Genomic DNA, 21,695 nt, shown 5'->3' with positions numbered 1-21,695 from the left:
TTATAAACAAAAAGAACACCAGGCAGACTAGCTAATGTGGAGGCTGGGCTTTGATCACATTGAGAAGAAGAAAGCTATACGTAACATGACAAATAAGTTATGAATCCTGGCGGTAAAAAGCAGCCTCTCATTAACTCCCTTGCTTTGCAAATCCTTGGAAGGTGTGTGTTTGTTTTGTTTTAATTTCATATTCAACTGCCTTGCTTAGAATAATCAATAAATACACCTTATATTAAGCTTCCTGTTTCTCAAACCATATTTTTTTTCTGTATTAGAAAACAGAAAGTAGACAAAATAGAAAACTATCTTGATGATAACGTCAACTCTGAAGGAACTGCTATTATCTTTGCAGAAGCCCTGGCTACCTTTGCACTTTCCGAGTCAGATACTGTACACACTTATTTCCAAACATTTTTGGATTCAGTAAGAATTCAGGAACTAAGGCAAGAGGTTTTCTCTTTTATAAAATGGAACTTTCTAATACATTTCTAAGACAGTATTTTTAAACCATGCATTTGTGCTTAGGTCATTGCCAGGGGCTTCAGCAATTACGAAAATCCATGCACTACTACTGTTTGCTTTTTTTCTCTTAAATTTAAGTGTTGGAATATGAAGGAAGAGAAATAAGTTTAGCAGCGAGGGCTGGTATCTTGCCTATGAACAAAAAAGTTACTGATGATTCTCAACAGGATATTCTTCCTTTTCTTAAACAAACTTAAAGAGAAAACAGTTCAGAATGAATTATATTTTTCTAATGAGCTTCATAATCAGCATATAATCACATTTTCAGGGACAATTTCTCTTCTGTTTCCTACACCGACAGGAAAAAGCCTAGCTTTCTGGCATTGCGGTTAGTATACTCAGAAGAGTGGATTTAAAGTTGGGGACATGAAAGATGAGAGTACCAAGTAAAGAAACCAAGAAACCACAGAAGAACTAGACCATCCTAATCTGAGAAGTAACTTCAAAAGAATCTAAAGAAAACTGTATCACCAATATCTGCAAGTATCTTGTGTTGATTTGAGTGGAAAAGGGTGATTTTCCTAGTTTTATATCAAGAAAGATGGTGATATTTTCAATAGATGTTGCTAGCTGACAGGTAAATCCCTATTCAGCAGAAAGCAAAGACCACTCTTGGACCAATTAGACAAAAGATGCGTGTTTGTTTGATAACAATCCATTTACAGACATTTGTTTGAAAGAATAATGCTAAAACCTCATCCATATTTCACCAACTCCATCCCATCCCCAGGTTACAATATTCTTTTTTTAACTATTGTAACATATGAAATCTAATTTGAAGTCTAGCAAAGAACAGAATTTAAGATGCTAATAATATTTTCTTAACGGACCTACACCTGTGCACATACATTTTTTGTATGTCTTTAGTCTTTAAAATGGAAATCTTAGGAGTCCAAAAGTTAACATGCAAAACCCCCTAATTACTACCCTGATCAATTATTTGCCTCATGCTAGTCACAGCAAATTTTAGAACACATGGTGGTGTGACATACAGATTTGTTGCAGTGATCAGAAGTTTTACTCAGTCATAGACTCAGGCTGTGTATTTGGAGCGTAACTGTAAGGGATACTTCCACTGAAAAAAATATTCATTCTTAAATAAAATAAAATCCAATGTGATTGTACTAATCAGACAGAAACCTTCCTGCCCTTCCTCAGAAAGTTACAATGGTACTTAATCAGTGGTTGTTCGTTTTTTTTTTTATTTGGTTTTATTTTTAAATTTAAAAGTATGCTTTAGCTGCCAAACTAAAGTCTGTTACGCTAATTCAAGAAAAATGTCAAGAAACAGAAAGCAAAAGGGACAGGGAGAGTCTCACGCTATTCAAAGGCAGTTCATTCTGAGAAGTCACTCAATATAACTCCTTGATTTTCCCCATCTCATTTCAAAATTTTAACTTCTTAGTCTAGGAAACTCTGACTAGGATCTGAAGGAGGAAAAAAAAACTTGAGTTCTCATGAAGTGTTTAACAATCTGCCACTTTCAAGCCCTTTAAAGGCATTACTGCAAAACTAAGGCAGGGGGAATGGCTGTACCCACCCATCAACTTTCTGTGTTGAGGAGCAGAACCGCATGCAGCCTGCCCACTGTTACACCAGCAGAAATCAACGTCCTTTACAGCCAGAGCAGAAGTATAATTTAATACAAAATCTGAACTTAAAAACAGCATTTGTGTAACAGTTGTGCTACAATGATTGCAAATATTAAGCTAATGGCTTTTCCTAAATGGGAAAATGTTATTTCACAGTTTAGTTAGAAATTTTATTTAATTATTTATTTTTAACTTTGAACTATACAGTTATGCATCTGAATGCAAAGGAATCAAGAACTGAATAACAGTAGGGTGCATTAGAATATTTTTTTTCCTTGAAATACTGCATTGTTGTTCCCTTGAGCCTGAGGGGACTTTCAATTATGAAATCATATCTCACCTCATCATCTGTCATCTCTTGGAAAAGAAAAGCATGTTGACCTACGAAATAAATAAAATCGCTTCCCACTGCTTAGATGGATGAATTATTTATTTGCTTCGTTTCCATGAACGCAATGCATCTGTGTAGAGCAGTTCCTTACATCCCACAGGCCAATGCTGTATTATGCCCAGCAAATTACATTTCAAGAGATTACGCTACGCATTAGGCAAATACTTCAATACTTGAAGAATTGTTATTGCTCTTCTTGCCACTCTTACCATTTTTTTCCTAACACAAATCTGAATGAAACACTTACCAGGAATAACCCAATCAAGTGTGCATCAAGCTTCCTTAATAAAGGTATTTTAAGTGTTTTGTAAGTGAAAGTTGCATATAGCAGCAGCCTGTACTACTACAAAACCGAAGTAATTTTAAAAGTAGGGCATTATCCAAAAGCCAAGATTTGGAAAGAAAGGATTCAGAAATTTTATAATGATCCTGTTGATTATGAGTGGACACTTCACAATCTCATCGAGTTAATGCTTTCTTAGTATAACTGAAGTTATTTTACTGCAGTAAGTGTTGGTATTGAAATGTTTTCATTTGAAATTAGTAAAGAGCAATGATTAACCATCCATTAAAAATGTAGTGGATTAAGCTTTAATAGCTCCAAAATACACAGAACAATGTTTGTAATGCTGAAGTTCAGTGAGATGGGTGTTTTAACAGCTTTTTTGAATTAAGACCAAGAACAGCTGTATCATTTGTACGACCCACACTTGCTTACCCTGCAAATGGGGCATGATACTTTCAGCAATTACTATAGCAATAACTTAGTAATTACTTTTAAATAGCAAAAAAGGTGCTTCAGTAAAAATAATTTAAAATATCCTCATCAAACTATATCCCACTGAAGCTTCAACAGGGTTTCTTTTTGTTTTCTGGTTTAAAAAAAATACTTTCGATAAAAGCCACTTTCAGTCACCTAAAATCTTGGAAAAAAAGTAGGTATGTAAGACTAAAATATGATATACCTAAAAAAAGTTATTTCCATTTTAAGCAGATAAACTTATAGAGCCTAAAAAGATACTAAATCGGTATAATAAAACACAGCTATCTGAGGCTTAAAAGTCTGCAAATCACATTACAGTAAAATCAAGTTAATGACAGGAAGCATTATACACATTAGTAAATGCCTGTAGGATTATACACAGCATTTGCCTTCTATGAAATGTACAAAAACATGTGTGTATATATATATGTATATATAATTTTTTAATCAGTCTTATTATAACATTGAGGAGTAAAAAGAGATCCTCGGCCTTTCAGATGAGAATTCTGCTAATGAACTGGAAATCGCAGCTTTATGAGCTCATCTGAACATTGTTGTATCTGGTCTTATGGATGTATTCCAGAGCAAAACAAACTTAGAAAATCAAAACAAGAGACCTTAATATAAAATTAAATAATACTCCAGATTAATTAGTATAACAGCAGCCTTAGGTGGAAGCACCAATAAACTTTTTATGCTTACTATAAGGAAGACTTCCAGGAAAGAAATGTCACAGTCAACACACTGGAGGGAAGGGATGCCACCCAGAGGGACCTTGACAGGCTTGAGAGGTGGGTCTGTGCAAACCTCATGAAGTTCAACAAGGCCAAGTGCAAGGTCCTCAACGTGGGTCAGGGCAATCCCAGGCACAAAGACAGGTTGGGCGGAGAATGGATTGAGAGCAGCCCTGAGGAGAAGGACTTGGGGGTACTGGTGGACGAGAAGCTCAGCATGAGCCAGCAATGCACACTTGCAGCCCAGAAAGCCAACTGCATCCTGGGCTGCATCAAAAGAAGCGCGGCCAGCAGGTCAAGGGAGGTGATTCTGCCCCTCTACTCTGCTCTGGTGAGACCCCACCTGCAGTACTGCATCCAGCTCTGGAGTCCTCAGCACAAGAAGGACATGGACCTGTTGGAACGGGTCCAGCAGAGGGCCATGAAGATGATGAGAGGGCTGGAGCACCTCTCCTGTGAGGACAGGCTGAGAGAGTTGGGGTTGTCCAGCCTGGAGAAGAGAACGCTCCGAGGAGACCTTACAGCAGCCTTCCAGTACCTAAAGGGGGCCTACAAGAAGGATGGGGAGGGACTCTTTATCAGGGAGTGTAATGATAGGACATGGGGTAACAGCTTCAAACTGAAAGTAGGTAGATTTAGATTAGATAATAGGAAGAGATTCTTTACTGTGAGGGTGGTGAGGCACTGGAACAGGTTGCCCAGAGAAGTTGTGGACGCCCCATCCCTGGAAGTGTTCAAGGCCAGGCTGGAGGAGGCTTTGAGTAACCCGGTCTAGTGGGAGGTGTCCCTGCCCAGGGCAGAAGGGTTGGAACTAGATGATCTTTAAGGGCCCTTCCAACCCGAACCATTCTGTGATTCTGTAATATTATTTATCTACCAGGTGGGAACTGGCAAGTTTAAAAGTATATTGTGAATAACTGCAACAATTAAAATAAGTCCTGATTTTTATACTTGTACCTTAGAGAAATGTTTTAATCACCTATTAAATGGAAGCCACACTTGTGCACAGACTTGTATCATTTACCTTCAACTCTAGGTCAGTAAACATTTCAGTGAAGTCAAATTATTACAAAGAAATATAATTTTAAAAAGTAAGAAAGAGACTTGACTGCAAGACTATTTATAGTTTGGAAACAGCAGATCACAGTACGTATGTTTTTTTCACTTCTTTCTGTGCCTTTACTGACTCTTATTAATGCTGATGGAATAGTTTCAAGCTAGCAGTTACTGACTTTAATTTAGAAATGTGTATTCTAATTCCATTTTTTTTTTCAGATAACTGCAAATGTTTCATTTTTATTTCTATTAGAAAATGCACCTTCATGTAAAAGTAGTTATCCTTACTACAGATTTGATACAGAAAGGAAGTTCTAGCTATCTTAACTTATGAAAACATGCAACGGGAAAGAACAGTCACTGCGCTAAAGGCATGGCCACATCTACACCTACCCGCTGCATGCCTTCAGCATCCATTTTACACAGTTAGATATATATATATGCAACACAAATAAGCCACTCACTGATTTAAGAACCTAAAAAAGAAAGATTTCCAAAACCCAGGAGAAATACTGAAGATGCTCTACCTGCAATTACAAAAACTGCAAGGACAAAAAGATCCCCGTTTTCAGAAGCTGGAAAGCTGGAGCTACTAGTATTCTCCAAGACTTCAAGATCCATAAATATGTTAGGATGCCACAAAGCACAAATTCTACCTCAAACGTTGGAAAGCAACAGCATTCCACTTCACGAAAACTCAGGAATTCCAATTAGTCCCACGACATCCAAATAATTTATTTGTTCAAGTGCTTCACTGTGGTTCTGTGTCAGATATGTTAGTATGCGTTAGTAAGAGAAGGGGAGACAGAATGGGCATGGTAAAAGGGAGTCCACAGCCATTTCTGACCCATGAATTCAAAGACATCGCCTGTGTTAATCCGAGTAACTTCTTGAGCTGAATCATAATGGACTTAATGCCGTAGACATTAAAACAAACAAACAAAAATTTGAAGGATGAACTCTTAGCCAAGCCGTTCTTACATTCTCATTCATGTGAGCTACTGAGGTTCATCACCTGGACTAGTGACCACATAGGAGTATAAATTCTGAGGTTTTGCCAAGTCCTTGTCATGACATATTATTTTATAGAATTCCTGAAGCTACTGTCTTTAGGTGAAGAGAAGATAAATAACAGAGTTTAATAGTTCTTTACTTGATCTTGAGACAGTCTATTCACTGCCAAAAAAAAAAGTCCAGTGAGGCGACAGTGAAAAAAATCTCACATAACCGCGGAATTTTGGATGAGTCAGTATTACAGGACTTGGCTCTATTTTTCAGTCTTCAACAGGAAACTATCTTTCAACATGATGGCTCTCCAGTAGTCTTAAATAAAAACTGTAAGAATTAATAGTTCACTGTTTTAGAGGTGGTCAGGATTATAACTCAGCACCACAGTATTGCTGACAGGCACTCTGTTTCCTTTGTACCTTTAAGGTTAAGAAAAAAACAGGAATAAAAAAGGCAAATGATTACCAGAAGAAAAAATTACTCACATAGGTTAGATAGAAGAATTAACTTAAGAAATAGGTACAATAATAGATATTTCCACTTCAAAGCATCATGTGGGGGGAAAAAAATAAAATCACTTCTTCCCCCCTTCCCCTTTTTAATATAAACTAATTAAAAAATAAATGTAGTAAATCCATCACACTTCTAATACTAATAATTAAGTTCTTAATTTCTCTTTTTTAATTTCAAAACTCAAGATTTTTAATTGTGAATTCCAAAATACAAAAATACATTTAGTAAAAATAGATGTCTTATGGCCTAAAAGAACCTCTGTTAAAGCCACATTCACATAAATCAAGTCAGCACGTGAAGCCTGTTTACCAGATGTCATGCGGACACAGCTAAAAGCCGCAGTAAGGGTGGCTAACCTAGTACTGATTCTACCTCTTCTGAACATCGCGAGGTCTCATGCAGACGTAGGTGGGCTAATCAGATACAACTGGGGGAATGCCTAGCATATAGAAGCGTACAGTTTCAGAGACAGACTGTCTTTCAGATTTTGAAGCCACGAGATTCTACAAAGTTCTGAAATACACTCTACCTGTACGAAAAGGGCTTGCAGAAGCCACGAACTCCTGAAGAACTGAAAAAACTGGTTCTGAGGTTAAGTTTCAGAGGAACTACTAAAGCATTACATTATATAAAGTTTGAAACATGCCCTTCAGAATCAGAACCATGTAGCAAATTGTCCAATATAATACAGGATTTTTTCTCTCTTCAGTAGAAAAAGAAAATAAATTATTGACTGGATAGTTCTTACCCTTCTAACCAAATGCAGTCATGCTGAGGTTAATTCTTAAAAGACTGTTTAAGATAAATATCTCATTTTCTATATTGAAGTATAAAGAAAACTCTACACTAAGATTTCATCACTGAACTCTTATTGTTTTATTAATATTTTATTATGCATCTAAATTCCGAAAAGATTACTAACTAGGACAATGATTAGGCTTGTATAGTCATTCAAACATGGGAGTATAAAAATTTTAAAATGTTTTTAGTTTTTTTTAACACAGCAATCCATTTGTTCACTCAGGTAATTTTGAGACGTCTGCGTAGGATGAACTGGATGCATTAATTCACCCAGATCCCACTACTTTTGCATTGTAGTCATTTGCCCTTAAGAACAACTTACCTACTTCTAGAACTTACAATGTCCAGTGCTTCTTTTTATTTGTAAGATCAAAATGCACATGGTACAGCACCTTTAGCAATCAAGAGAGCATACATCTCTCCAAAGTAACTCAAGTCAAAAGGGAGTCAAACTATAAACTAAAAGGGCTTCTATTTAGCCACAATCCATTCTTCACAGTTTGTGATTTCTAAGTATATCTAAAGGATCTGGTAAGTCCTCTTTCCCCAGAGGCCCAGAGCTCTCTGGTGCCTGTGTTCCTTGCACACTTCCTAGACAGTTTGAAAGCTTTAGAGTAGCCTATAGGAAAACTAAAATATTCATGGGAAAAGCGATCTCCCTATACCCTTAGCCAATCCCCCCTGCCAAATCCACAATTGTTTTTTTTTTGATACAAGTCCATGGCAGAAATCTCATGGGATTCCACATCCAAGTTCTTCCCTTCATGACAGTTCGTGTCTCTCCTTGATGCAGCTGGGGTTAGTGGGGACCCTGTCTCTCTGGCCAGCGTTTACATTAAAGACATGCTAGTGAGAATTCTCCCTCCTCCCTGTAGGACAGTAATCCTCAGACCCTTTATGGAGAGATGATGCAGTCTAGCCTGCAGTTCACCTTCACTACAAAACTCAGCATAACTGGAAATAGATTTCATCCTCCAGGCTTTGCAGAAAATTTGCTCTTACTGACACAGAGAGAGAACTTTGAAAGAATCAGAGATGAGAAGTCCTATAGCAAACGAACACTTCTAAAGGGAAGGGAAGGGGAGGGGAGGGGAGGGGAAGGGAAGGGTAAAAGAAAGTCTTCCCATTCTCAAGTCCTAACACTGTATTTTTAGAAATGACTGTTACCTAGTTGTCTCTACATGTGGGTAGAATTTAAGATTTACCATATGCCCAGAAAAAAAATAATCTAGATTTCCTTCCCTACCACCAGTACTTCAGGCTATCTCTTGTTTCCTATTCCACTTCCCTTAGAGTCCTTTTATATTAAAGTGTAAAAGCAATTAAATTCCTCTCACCAACAAAATAACTATTACTTTTACCAATATTTATAAAGATAAATATATTCAAAGTCATTCATTAAAAGTCTTCATTAAGTAGAATTCCATCCTGTCCAGAAATAGATGTGATACATGCACAATATTGGCTATCTCATACTTCCTAATCCTAACTTGAAGTATAATGACCGTCAAACTTTTTTCCAGTATCCCCATCTATGTAAATATTAAGTGGCTGCATGCATAAAAAATTATGGTTACCAAGGAAACTATCTGTAAAGAGATTAAAGAAAAGCAAGTATGTAAGTGATCATATCTGTACACAAAAAGAAGAAAAAAAGGGAATAGGAAAATTTGTTACACTGTTCCATGTCCTGCAGTTTTTAAGATGTGATAATTTAAACCAGATCCATAGAAGGCAATCTAGATAATCACTCTTTTACGTTTTCCTTTAAGATATTATTCTATCCCAGTTATTTAATTGAAATAGGTATTCTTAGTATAAATTAAATATACTATTAAATATGCTGTTGCACTGCACACTTTTAACACTCCTTTTTGCTTAATGGTTCTAAAAGAGCATTAAGGGCACTGAATAAAACTGCAACATGAATATTGGTATTCTTTTAGGAACAGCCAAGACTCTCCCACAATTAAGGCAAAATGTTATATTCTAGGATATTTGCCAATATTCGTGGAGTTCTCCAAATTAGGATAAAAACATCAACATTTGAATATTCAGGCTGAAAACTAGGAAATCAGGAGAAACCGAGAATACTTGGTCCAAAAAGTACATAGAGATTCTCAAGCATTTAAAGACACGCTTCTACCCACGGCAGAAGCACTAAATTGGAAGAGAACTGTTGTTTTGTAAGGAAAAATATTCTGATTCTTTCATTCCTACTTCTACCATGGAAGACAGAATAGACTTTTAATTCACGTTTCTAAAGTGAGTATGTTCAGTATGTTTTATGCCCTCCAAACTTTCCTGGCTTATTTATTGTGATACTAAAATCATGAACACTGAATAGTTCTAAACACAGTTATTCTCAAATTATTTTTTTTTAGAGTTACTAGTACAAAAACTGCTCGGGATACACACAGTGACTGAACTGCCATATGATTAAATGTTTTTGATACTTTACGATGCAGAGTGTCTTTGGTATTTGGAATATACGACAATTTGCTACAATGCAAATCACAATGTAAGTGAGGATCGCACCTGCCCAGCTTGGAAGAAAAGAAAGGGCCTCCAAAAAATCATGCTAAGAGAAGCTAAATCACCATTTTTCCCCACAACATAGAAAATAATGCTGAAAGCTGTAGGTTAAAACCTTTAGTTGGGGAGCAGCTATTTCCAGCCAATAAGAAGGTATAATCTTGACCTATTCAGGTATGCAGAAAAGGCATAGCTCCAACAGCTCTTCAGCTATTATATTTGTTCTTTTGTACTAACAGGTGTTCATCATCAACTGTTTAGCTATACACACACCAGCAGTGCTAGGAAGGAGGTAACAGAAAGGTATTTAAGGTACCTCTAAATCCTGAAGCAGAGCAGAGGCTACAAATACTTGAGAGAATTTGCTCCAGCTCCACACTGTATACTAATAGGGAAAAATGTGTTGTACCCTTCAAGAAGGGTGTGACAAATTGCTGGCCAGGCCAAGACAAGCCACAGGGCAGTTTACTGTTAATCATGCATAATTATCTCAAGAGTATTGAGTAATCAGTTCACTCTTTATGACAAAATGACCCATGTGACATCAAAGGAAAAAATAGGATTGGCTTATGAAGTCATTTTATGTTTCCCATAACTGCACACAAAGATTTACTGGCTACTTGAAACAAGACGAACCCCCCGGTCAAAGGTCTGAGGTGCATAATCCACTCTTGCTCACAACTCTACAAGCCTGTTAAAATTAGATGTATTAAAAGGGTAAAATAGTGAGCCTATACGACACATAGTAGGAGGACTAAAATAATAGACTTTCTTTAACCTCACTTTCTATGAAGGCTGAAATGTCCCATCACCTGATCAACACCACTTCTATGCTCTTCAGATACAGTACAAATATTTTTAATATTATGTATGTTACAATACTAAGAGGCTTACTGGACATTACATTAGGGTGGACTTAAACCTTACAGTCTGTGATTTGTCATTCATTTACTTGTTTAAACTTTTTGTATATTTTGGCACTATTTCACACTTCATCAATCCCATTTTCTCATAAATGAGCCACGGATGTTACAATATTGTGGACTGTTCACATATTAGATTGTGATAATTTTTGCAAACGAGTAAAATTTATTCCTTCTCAAATTTTTCTTCCAGATTTCACTGTAATAAGATTACACCTGAGATATCATTTTTCCTCCACTATCATAATTTTATTACATCAAAAGAAATTTATATAAAAAACTGATTGAAAGTATGCCACATATTGATCTCAAATTTTCTGGTCATTCTACATTGTTATGACATACTAGATGACAGATTTGAAAGTATGATGTTAACAAACGTTGATAAGATTTTTAAAGTTTATCTACACAATGTTTGAACAGAAAAGAAACATCATTTACTACACAGATATAGCATTTTAGTCAGATAAATATTAAGGATTATTGACCTGAGAGCTAAATATTTGATGAAGTTAAAAGTCAGCGTTTTCAAAATGGACAAAATATTTTTCAATGTAACTGAACTCAAGAACTGTTGCATATTGGTAGGAATATATGCGTCTGTATCAGGAGTACAGAATGCGTATGTGTATGGACATTACTCAGTGTGTTTGTGACTGTATTTCACAAACTTCAACACAACAGAGTATGTGTATACACAATATATATAATTTACACGTGTAGATTTTTACATGTCAATATATTCAGGTACTCATTTTCATTCCAGTACAGAAACTTAGAAATTAACACATTATGTATGATTTTTAAAAGAAAGGTTGATTTTCATTTGTTTACCTTTTTTTTGTTATGACAGTAAGGTACACAGAATTCCCACAGATTTTTCTATATATCTTGCTTGCCTGGAAGTCTGAGCACAAAGCAAACAGAGCAAAAAATGCACTTCAAAGTTACAGGCTATCAGAATGCTTTTGCTTGCAGGGCAGCAATTTGCACCTAAATAAAAGCAGAAGCAGGCCAGGCTTGCATTAACACTTCTATGTGTTCTTTATCAGATCGCTGGGGAGAATGACTGCTTGTAAAGGACTTCTGGAAAGTTACCAAGTTCAAGCTTCAGGCAGTTACAAATATAGTGCAAGTACTGGATCAGGGTTCAATGCATTCATTTTGTGTGAAAATCCATGCTAACCTACATAGCTAACCTACATCTTAACTATGTAAAAAAGTGTTTTCTTCCTTGATATAGCAGATATTACAAGATGCGTTTAAAATCAGCATATGATTACCATTATTGAGAACAGGGAAACTAAAATGGGCTGAATAATAATGTCTGGCAGAACAGATAAAAGACAAAGTTTAAAGGAATCATGAGAGCGATGGCAGCTCTACTGAACATAGCAGATAAAAATCAGTATGATGAAACAGAATTAGACGACAAAGGTGTCGTGAAATTTCAACATTTTTCAGAAACTTCAGCGTACACTATTTCATATAATTGAACTTGATTAAGGAGAAAGATGGAAAAGCATTACATTATTATGGAAAACAGTGTGTAAAAACAATTAAAGATCTAGATTTTCCTTTCTCCTAGGAGTCTTTAATTAAAAACAACTGAATGTGAGAAAGTGAATTTCAAAATTTGAAATTTGGCAGCACAAGATTTTAAGCAAAATAATACTGCATACAAGGAGCTTTGCAGTGTGCCAATTTGACTATTGTTAATCATATTTTCAGATCCCACTTCATATGTTAGGCAGTCTGAAAGGAAATAATGATACATGCTGAAACACAAACCATTTAAGCAGTGGGAATACGTGGTGCAATAGGGGGATGAAAACCCATTTCAGTAAAGTATTTGTTTAATGTGTGCTATTCTCCATAAATAATAGAAGTCAAGTCAGTTAGCTGCTGCGCAGTAGCTCTGTTTCTCTGAGAAGTGTTCTTAACATTGATATCTGGTTCTACTGACTTTTGTCTCCCAGATATCTTTGTGAGCTCCACCATCCACACACATAACACGAACTGAAAAGTCAGCACAATCTTCAGTTCCTTTGCCAAAAACAAAAGTAGAGAGAAGCAGAACACTATATATGGGGGAAAGGAGAAGAGTTTACATCCAGTCCCAGAACAGACATCTAAAGCAGATGGTGCCATTTCTCTTCATTTACTACAGAGTGATACAGTTTACTGAGACTAACTAATGCATAGCTACAGGTAAAATGAATCCAATCCTTGGTGACGAACTAGATGCTTGCGTGGAAGTAAATACTAGGAATCTTTTTAAACAATGTCTGTAAGGCAATTCTCTCCTGATAATTACAGGGTGTCACACAATCACAGAACAACTGAGGTTGGAAGGGACCTCTGGAGATCATCTAATCCAACCTCACCTGCTCACAGCAGGGTGAGCTACAACAGGTTGCACAGGACATTGTCCAGTTCAGTTCTGAGCATCTCCAAGAAGGGAAACTCCACAGTCTCTCTGGGCAACCTGTTCCAGTGATTGACTGCCTTAACAGTGTAAAAACGAAAAAAAAAAAACAACACACAAAAAAAGGAAAAAAATTAAGAATTTCCTACATTTCAGTTTGTGTCAATTACTGCTTGTCCTGTCAGTGGGCACCAGTGGGAAGTCTCTGGTTCAATATTTATAAGGTCCCTCTGATAAGGTAAGATCACTTCCTGAGCTTTCTGTTCTTAAGGTTATGAAATCCCAAATCCCTCAGACTGTCCTCATATGTGGGATGCTACAATCCCTTCATCATATTCATGGCCTTTTACTGGACTCACTCAAGTAAGTCCATGTCTCTCCTGTACTGCGTCCAGAAATGGACACAGGACTCCAGATATGGTCTCACCGGTGCTTTACAAAGGGGAAAAAATCTGCTCCCTTGACCTGGTCTCAAAACTTTCCCTGATGTAGTCCAGGATGCTCTTTGGCTGAACACAGCCCTTTGACCCTGGCAGTTCAGCCAGTTTTCAGCCCATCTCATTGTCCATTCATCTAGTCCATACATGGCCAGCCTGCCTGTGAGGACGTTATGACAGAAAGTGTTGAAAGCCTCACTAAAGTCAAAATAGACAACATCCACTGCTCCCCCCTCATCCACCAAGCCAGTCATCTCATCACAGAGGGCTACCAGTTTGGTAAAGCACTATTTCCCCTTCATAGCTCCATGCTGACTATTCCTGATCACCCTTTTTTTCCCCCCTTCCTGTGACATTGCTTCATCAGCTTCCCAGGAATTGAGGTGAGGCTGACTGGCCTGTAGTTCCCTGGATCTTCCTACTTGCCTTTCTTGAAGGCAGGAGTTACATATGCTTTCTTCCAGTCACCAGAAACCTTTTCTGATCACCATGACTTCTCAAAGATTGTCAGACTGTCAGGATTGTCAGGAGTTGCTTCACAATGGCTTGAGACAGCTCCCTCAGCATTTGTGGGAGCATCATTGTATTAGGTGCAACAGACGTGTACATGCCCTTTTTTATTACATGTTCCCTCACCTCATCCTCTTCAAGAGTGAGTCTTCCTTTCTCCAGAACTTCTCAATGGTCTTGGGAATTCCCAAAGGCCAGTCTACCTGTAAAGAATGAGCTGAGCTGAAGAAGGCACCAAGTACCTTGGCCTTTTTTGTGTCCCTTATCATTAGGTTCCCTGCCTTATTCAGCAGAGGGTGTGCATTTTCCCTAGTCTTACTTTTGCTGCTGGATAGCCTGTAAGGAAGCCATTACTACAGAAGTGGTCTGTAAATGTGCAGACCCAACTTCCCCAAATAACCCTGCACTTTTAAAACTGGGCTTACTTTTCAAGCTGGTAGTAGAATATGCTTGAGCTCCATAATCTACACCAGAGGCACCAAGTGAACAAATTATTACATGTCTTCATAGATCTTTGGATACCTCTGGAAATTACCTCTAAAGAAAATTTCTTTGACTGTCTTTATGTTGAAAAGGTTTCAAAACTCAGATGAAAACTCTTCTGCTGTTTTAATTGTGACTAGAAGAAAATTCACATCAACATGAGCATGGTCATATTATGAATAGGGAAATTAAGACTGCATACAAAACTCTGTGGAGTGCTAACAGACATTTCTATGTGATGAAGAACTTAGATCATTCCCTCTGGTCCCATAAAAGCTTTTCTATAAAGATTTATTTTTCTCAGAGCAAATTTATTTACAAAATATTTTTTGCCACAAGCAACGGCTGAAATGCATACCTGGAGACTGGACCAAAGAATATACTGAGAAGTGGCAAGTTAATTATATTATATATAAAAATTATTCTCTCAAGAGATAAAATCGCATTTTTCTCTATACTTATTTTAAATTCAAAAATGTTAATAATCATACTCATATACTTATATACTGCAACCACAGAGATACCGCCTGAATTTATATGTAAGTATGATGAAAGCTACACCCGAAAGTGGTGTCCCTCAGGGCTTGGTGTTGGGACCATTTCTGTTTAACATCTTTATTGATGACCTTGATAAGGACATAGAGTGTATCATCAGCAAATTTGCAGATGACACGAAGCTAAGTGGGAGTGTTGATCTGCATGAGGATAGGGAGGCTCTACAGAGAGACTTGGATAGATTGGACCGATGGGCCAATGCTAACGGTATGAGCTTCAACAAGGCCAAGTGCCGGGTCCTGCAATTGGGCCACAACAACCCCATGCATGGCTTGGGGAAGTGTGGCTGGAGAGCTGCCTGGCAGAAAAGGACCTGGGGGTTCTGATTGACAAGCGGCTGAACATGAGCCAGCAGTGTGCCCAGGTGGCCAAGAGGGACAATGGCATCCTGGCTTGTATTAGAAACAGTGTGACCAGCAGAAGGAGGGAGGTGGTTGTCCCCCTGTACTCAGCACTGGTGAGGCCACACCTTGAGTATTGTGTCCAGTTCTGGGCACCTCAATATGAGAGAGATATCGAGGTGCTGGAGCGAGTGCAGAGGAGGGCAACGAAGCTGGTGAAGGGCCTGGAGAATAAATCTTAGGAGGAGCGATTGAAGGAGCTGGGGCTGTTTAGTTTGAGGAAGAGGAGGCTGGGGGGAGACCTCATCACTCCCTACAACTACTTGAAAGGACATTGTAGAGAGGTTGGTGCTGGTCTCTTCTCACAGGTCATTAGCGATAGAACAAGAGGGAATGGGTTCAAGCTGCAACAGGGTAAGTTTAGACTAGACATTAGGAAAAAATTCTTCACAGAGAGAGTGGTCAGACACTGGAATAGGCTGCCCAGGGAGGTGGTGGAGTCCCCACGCCTGGATGTGTTTAAGACTTGTTTAGATGTGGTGTTGGGGGATATGGTGTAAGGGAGAACTTTGCAGAGTGGAGTTGATGGTTGGACTTGATGATCCCAAGGGTCTTTTCCAGCCTGAATGATTCTATCGGTCTATGAAATTCTGAAAACTTTACGGTAGAGAAGTGAAACCTGCCAGCATTATAGCAGCCTGCTTCTGTATTGATCTAGTTGCCTATGTGGCAGAACATGAAGAATAACCATCTGTGTCAGGTACAGCAGCAGGTGCTGTATCCGTTGAACAGGCTGCTGCCCGATTACAATAAATCTCTTTCAAGCACCTGGCAACCTTGACAGACACTTTTATCTTTGTATAAAAACACCCCACCACCTCAAAAAGTTGTCTGAATAGAAATGAGAAACTCAACAGATAACATCAGCTGATAAAGGCCAGAAACTGAATCCACTGCAGATACACTGTGAAGTCTAGGTAAGACAGTGTTTAGATTCATGAGGAGTTGTTCCTTATCATGCACAGCATTAGCGTCTCCTCCTCATGTGTTTCAGTACAATATTGCTAACGTTCTTGTAAGGCAGAACTTGAAGTAGGATAACAGGTATGTAAAGATAAAACACTTTGTCACTAGCATTTTACAAATTTCTGTTTGCCCAGATGAGGCTGGTGCAGATAAAACCAAGTAAGATAATTCATCACTCGGAGATTCAAATAATGACAACTTTTCAGGGTATCTGTCTGTAAGTCTATACCTGAAGTTTTTGTAGGCAGAAGATATAAATCAAAACCCAGATTGTTTTTGAAAATATTTTAAGAGTCTCACCTATATTTATCAGTAGATGTGTTTTGAACTCAGAACTACTATTTCCTATGTGGGTTAAAGTAGTTCTTGAAATACACTACTCAGCTGAATGTCTAAGGAAGTACCCTGACTTAATGAATGACAGATGTCTGTAAGTGGATCATGCAGTCTTGACTCCAGTAATTGTTGAATTTCCTCTGTTGTCAACTGCTCAATAGTAGTTAATCACTTTGTCAAGTCTATGTTTACCTCTTTAAAGGACGTAAGTGATGAAAATTATGATTATAAAGAGGTGGTCTTTGAAGGAAAAATAGTCAGACAATATGAACCAAAACAGTGAAAATAAGTATCTGATTCTTATGAAGGAAAAGGTCGAACAGACAGTTCTATCAGTTGTAGATCTGTGTGTATTTCCTGTAGTGGGATGCAAGGATGACAGTTCTGTGAACTCCACTGATTATGTTATGAGGAAAATAAACACCCAGAAGTAATAGCAGTAGCTCCCATTAGCGTGTACCAGCTGGTAAATATCACTGAGTTCGTCCAAAACATCTCATAAGATGGGGACTGTTTGCTATGCAGAACTTGGTCTGAGAATTCATCAGTTTTATTCCAGTCATAGAACGTTGCACATATTTGGCTTAACTCACTTAAAGAATCAGCAGACTGTGATTTGATGTTTGTGAGTCTCTGGCTGATGGATAAAGCAGTAATAGCCAGATATTCACTAGAAAGAGATGTTTGCATTTGAGTTTCATGACTAACTAACAAATTAAGGAAAGATATCTGGTTTTAAGTATGTATTTTAGTAGGGAAATGAGAAATTATTGAAGGAATTCGTAATCTCCACAGCTCCTCTGATGCTGAAAACACACCTGACAATTCTTCAGGACCCTTTTGAGACAACCTAGAGAGAACTGAAGCTGCACTTGTAGAATCAGTTATAAACTGTAATCCACAGGAGAGTAATGACTCATTATTTAATTCTATTTCAGCCCCCGGTATGTTACTAATTACTGAACTCATGTCTGTGGCAGATAAAGCAACAGTCTGGTGCTGCTCTAACGATGCAACTTGTGTAGGGAAAACAGAAAGTGTCATTAAGGAACTACTGATAAATGAGATTGTATCATAATTATGCTGGGGAAGAGGTACTGACCTTAAATCTATGGAAATATCAGTAGCCACATATGCTACAGGTGTGATATTAGACTTTATTTTTACTGAGACCTGAACAGCAGAACCAAGAAAGTGTGAAGGGAGAACATCTGATGAGGTTGCTATCCTGAATACTGTTGAAGACTCTCCAGTGGCAATTAGTCCTCCTAGCCCATAGCTCAGTTTAGCCAAGTTAGTGGTGAGAAGCATCCAACAGTTGAAAAGATCTGCCTTTTTCAAACCTTTAAGGATAAAAATGTAGAAAAGAAAAAAGAAAATGAAGAACACTAACCCAACAAAAAAAAAAAAACCACATAAGAGAAAAGAAAAGTGAAAAACTTTGGCCCTGGACTGTGTCTGCAGCTAATTACATGGCCACCAAAACCTTGTACACTCTTACCAAAGTATTATGTAGCAGACAAATACAACTCTGTAAATCATATTCTTAATAAAAGCGTAGAAGCGGTTTTAGTCACCTGCAAACCTTCCTGTTTTTCAAATCCTCTATGAACAGCATCAGAACAAGTGGCACTGCTCAGAATAGAAGTATTAAATATTTGAAATCAAACAGCTAATGTGAATCAATATAAAACAAATGAATTATAAATCTTATCCATTGAGAACATAAGCAAACTAGATGACAGGATATTTTGGAAAATACACAGATGTAACTGCATTTACTAACTGCGTTTCATTCAGTGTCATTACTTATATCAAGAAAGAATATCAGCTATTAAGAACGCAACAAAAGCTTAGATAAATCCCCAAAAGACTAGTCTATAGAGAAATCAAATGTTCAATAAAACTCAGCTCCCCAAATTAAAATACAGGACTCCTGTCTTATTTCTTATACAAGTAATTACTTTGAAAGAGCATATAAGCAAAAAATTCTGAAACTAACTGTAGAGAATGCCTTATACACACACTATCTGTATAATACCTAGCTTTAGTAAAATGAACAGGCCACAATGAAGGTACAATCTTCAAAGTAAAACATTACATTCCTGTTAGTGCTGACTTTTCTTCAAATATTTTAAAGATAACAGCATAGGCAATTTTTTAGCTTCCCAAAAACAGGAACAAGGAAAGGGAAACTGAAGTCACCATGGAGTAAGGCAAATTATCTTTCTGCAGCTGATCGGCCAACGAAGAAGGGAAGATTGGCATCGGGGTCAGAGCAAGCTGAACACAACATGAGGTATATGAAATTGTAGAGTCTAGCAAAGCAAACTGAAAAGCAATCTAAGCGACAGTGCAGTTTTCCTTTCTGGATTTGTAAAACTGGGAAAAACTATTTTGAGAGAAGAGAGTCATTATCCAGTCACATTTAAGTGCAATTAAGAAAGGATGATGGATTAAATAAAAATAATAGAAGGCAGTAGAGAAAGCAGAAAACAACATTCTTAAGAAGAAAATGAATACATCTTGCATATTCTTACCATTTAAAAAGCACTAACAAGGAAAGAAGCTTGACATATGCATTACTTCAGAAGCTTTTTCTACTTACCTTGGGACACCTCTCCTGTATGAAAACCAGGAGAAGCATGTTTAGACCAAAGTTCCATAGACACAGCCAGGGCTGATGGAAGGTCATTGTCTGAAGTCTCAGCAGGAAACTCTTCAGCCACTTCAGTGACAGTTTTCTTGCTTTGGGGGATAGTAGGTAAACAGGTGATATTGTTTATTCCATCAACACAAAGAAACCCAGTGGAGCAGGACTGTATAAGGCAATCATTGTAATTAAGCTCACAGCTTCGTCCCTGAAAAAGAATTTTTAAAAAGCCATTTTTGAAGGCAATTTGCATTTCATAGTCATGTTAGTTCAAATTATTGCTTTCCTTTGTTCTAAGATGTTATTTGCTTATATTAAGCTGTCCACGCTTCTGAAAGCAAATCTAATCATGTGGAAAATATTGCTTAACTAATTTAATAGTATAGTTGTATAGTTTAAATTTTAACTAAATGATATTTTGCCTCTTAGTATTAAAAATTATCAATAAAAATAATTTCCCCACAGATTTGTAATTGCAAAGTGTCAAAGACAGTATTGTCACCAGCAATAAAAATAATCACCTTCAGTTAGCACGTAGTTATGCAAAAACAGAGGACTTAGCTATCTAAAACCTACAGTTTGTTCTGACTGTCAAGTTAGCGTTCTTTTTTTTTTTTTGTACACCATAGCTCGGCATTTGTTGCCTGTTGTTACCAAATCTTCACATGGCACCTTGTTAATACATTAGGTTCACAGACAGCTCTTGGAAAAGAAAAAATGTAGTGGCAGTCTCAAATTGGACCTGGCACTCACTTTTTATTTTTTATCAAGACTAACAGGAAGCCTGAAATATCCTTCCTAGTAATAAATTAAAAATGTTCATATTCAGTGGTCTGTAAAAAAGGCAAGAAAGAATGCATTTCTTTCACAGCAATAATTATGTGAATTAAATGCATTATTGAAGTGTGAAATAAATATATGCTGAAGCCAGGCCTGGGTTCATTTTATTTTCACTTCTGTTGTAATGAACTAATGGGCTATGTGCAGAGATACAGCTAACTTAGCTAACCTAGAAGGATCCTACATGTCTAGATAGCCATTTAAAATACACACAGTCCCATCGCTGAAAGACATGCATCTCTGACAACACACATTAGCTTTGGTAATAATCTATGGATTTTTTGAATGGACTTGTTCATGATTTTTTTCATCACCATTTCCAGGCTATGAATATAAGCACAGTTTTATCTCTTTTCCTGCCTCTTGCCATCTGCTGTTTTAGACAACTGCCGACAGAGATAGCCTTCAGGCCAACCATATCGACAAGGCCTTGGAAACCCCAAACCACTGGTGGTTAGGTGTCAAGAATATCCCGCAACCACCTTTTGGTGACTAGAATGTCTTAAGCATCCAAGTCCTATTTTCAAAATAAAGAATGCTAGCTAGAAGGAGATGTTTAAGACTGACACATTGAAATTTAGGTGTCATGTAGTAACTGCAAGCATGCTAGGAGCCTAAACTCACATTAAAGTTAGTACAAATTCTGAGGGTATTTACTGCTTAAATGTGGGTGTCTAGTATCACTTTTGGAATTGCTGGGTATCTTGTCTGAGTCCCAGCAGACAAACCAGGAGTTGTAGGTTTCACACAGGTCCTATGTTATTCTACCTGCCATATGAAGGTATAGTGGATACTCTATAGACTGTTTCAAATATCATTAGGTGCTTATGGTTAGATAACCACATCACACTTTTAGTCAATAAAATCAAGAAAGCTCCAGAAGCTAACCAATCACCCTAATATAGACCCAGGACTGCATTTGGAAAACAAATTATTTTGGGATACTTTCATATGTCTGAGGCAGCTAGATGATGTTGGCAGGTGTATCACAAAATCCACAGAAAATTCACAGCCTTCTGTGGCAGCTGAAAACTGGGGAAACCTCAAAACGGCATTGGACACCTAGGTTTAGGCTTTAGGTGCCTGTGCAGTCAAACAACCCTTTAAGCTGCACTGACCATATCAACTAGGTCTCCGTTTAGAATTACGTGAATATAGGTACTCGGTGCACAGACAGGCACTTATACAAATTTAGGTCTCTGCAGCTCAGATTGTATCCCAAATCACCTGCTAGATCCAGAAAAGGCT

At 37.5% G+C, this 21,695-nt stretch overlaps 1 protein-coding gene across 1 annotated transcript in view; it reads right to left on the bottom strand.

Annotated features, from left to right (window-relative positions):
• EYS (eyes shut homolog) overlaps positions 1-21,695 on the bottom strand; it is an 884,174-nt gene that overhangs the window by 366,648 nt on the left and 495,831 nt on the right. The window contains exon 32 of the mRNA XM_063330257.1: positions 19,563-19,815. Coding sequence (XP_063186327.1) covers positions 19,563-19,815 — 253 coding nt within the window. The remainder of the gene's footprint in view (positions 1-19,562; positions 19,816-21,695) is intronic.

The sequence above is a fragment of the Chroicocephalus ridibundus genome, chromosome 3 (assembly GCF_963924245.1).
Source record: "Chroicocephalus ridibundus chromosome 3, bChrRid1.1, whole genome shotgun sequence".
NCBI lineage: Eukaryota > Metazoa > Chordata > Aves > Charadriiformes > Laridae > Chroicocephalus > Chroicocephalus ridibundus.
The sequence above is the reverse complement of the archived record's forward strand: the minus strand, read 5'-3'. Positions and strand labels throughout refer to the sequence as shown.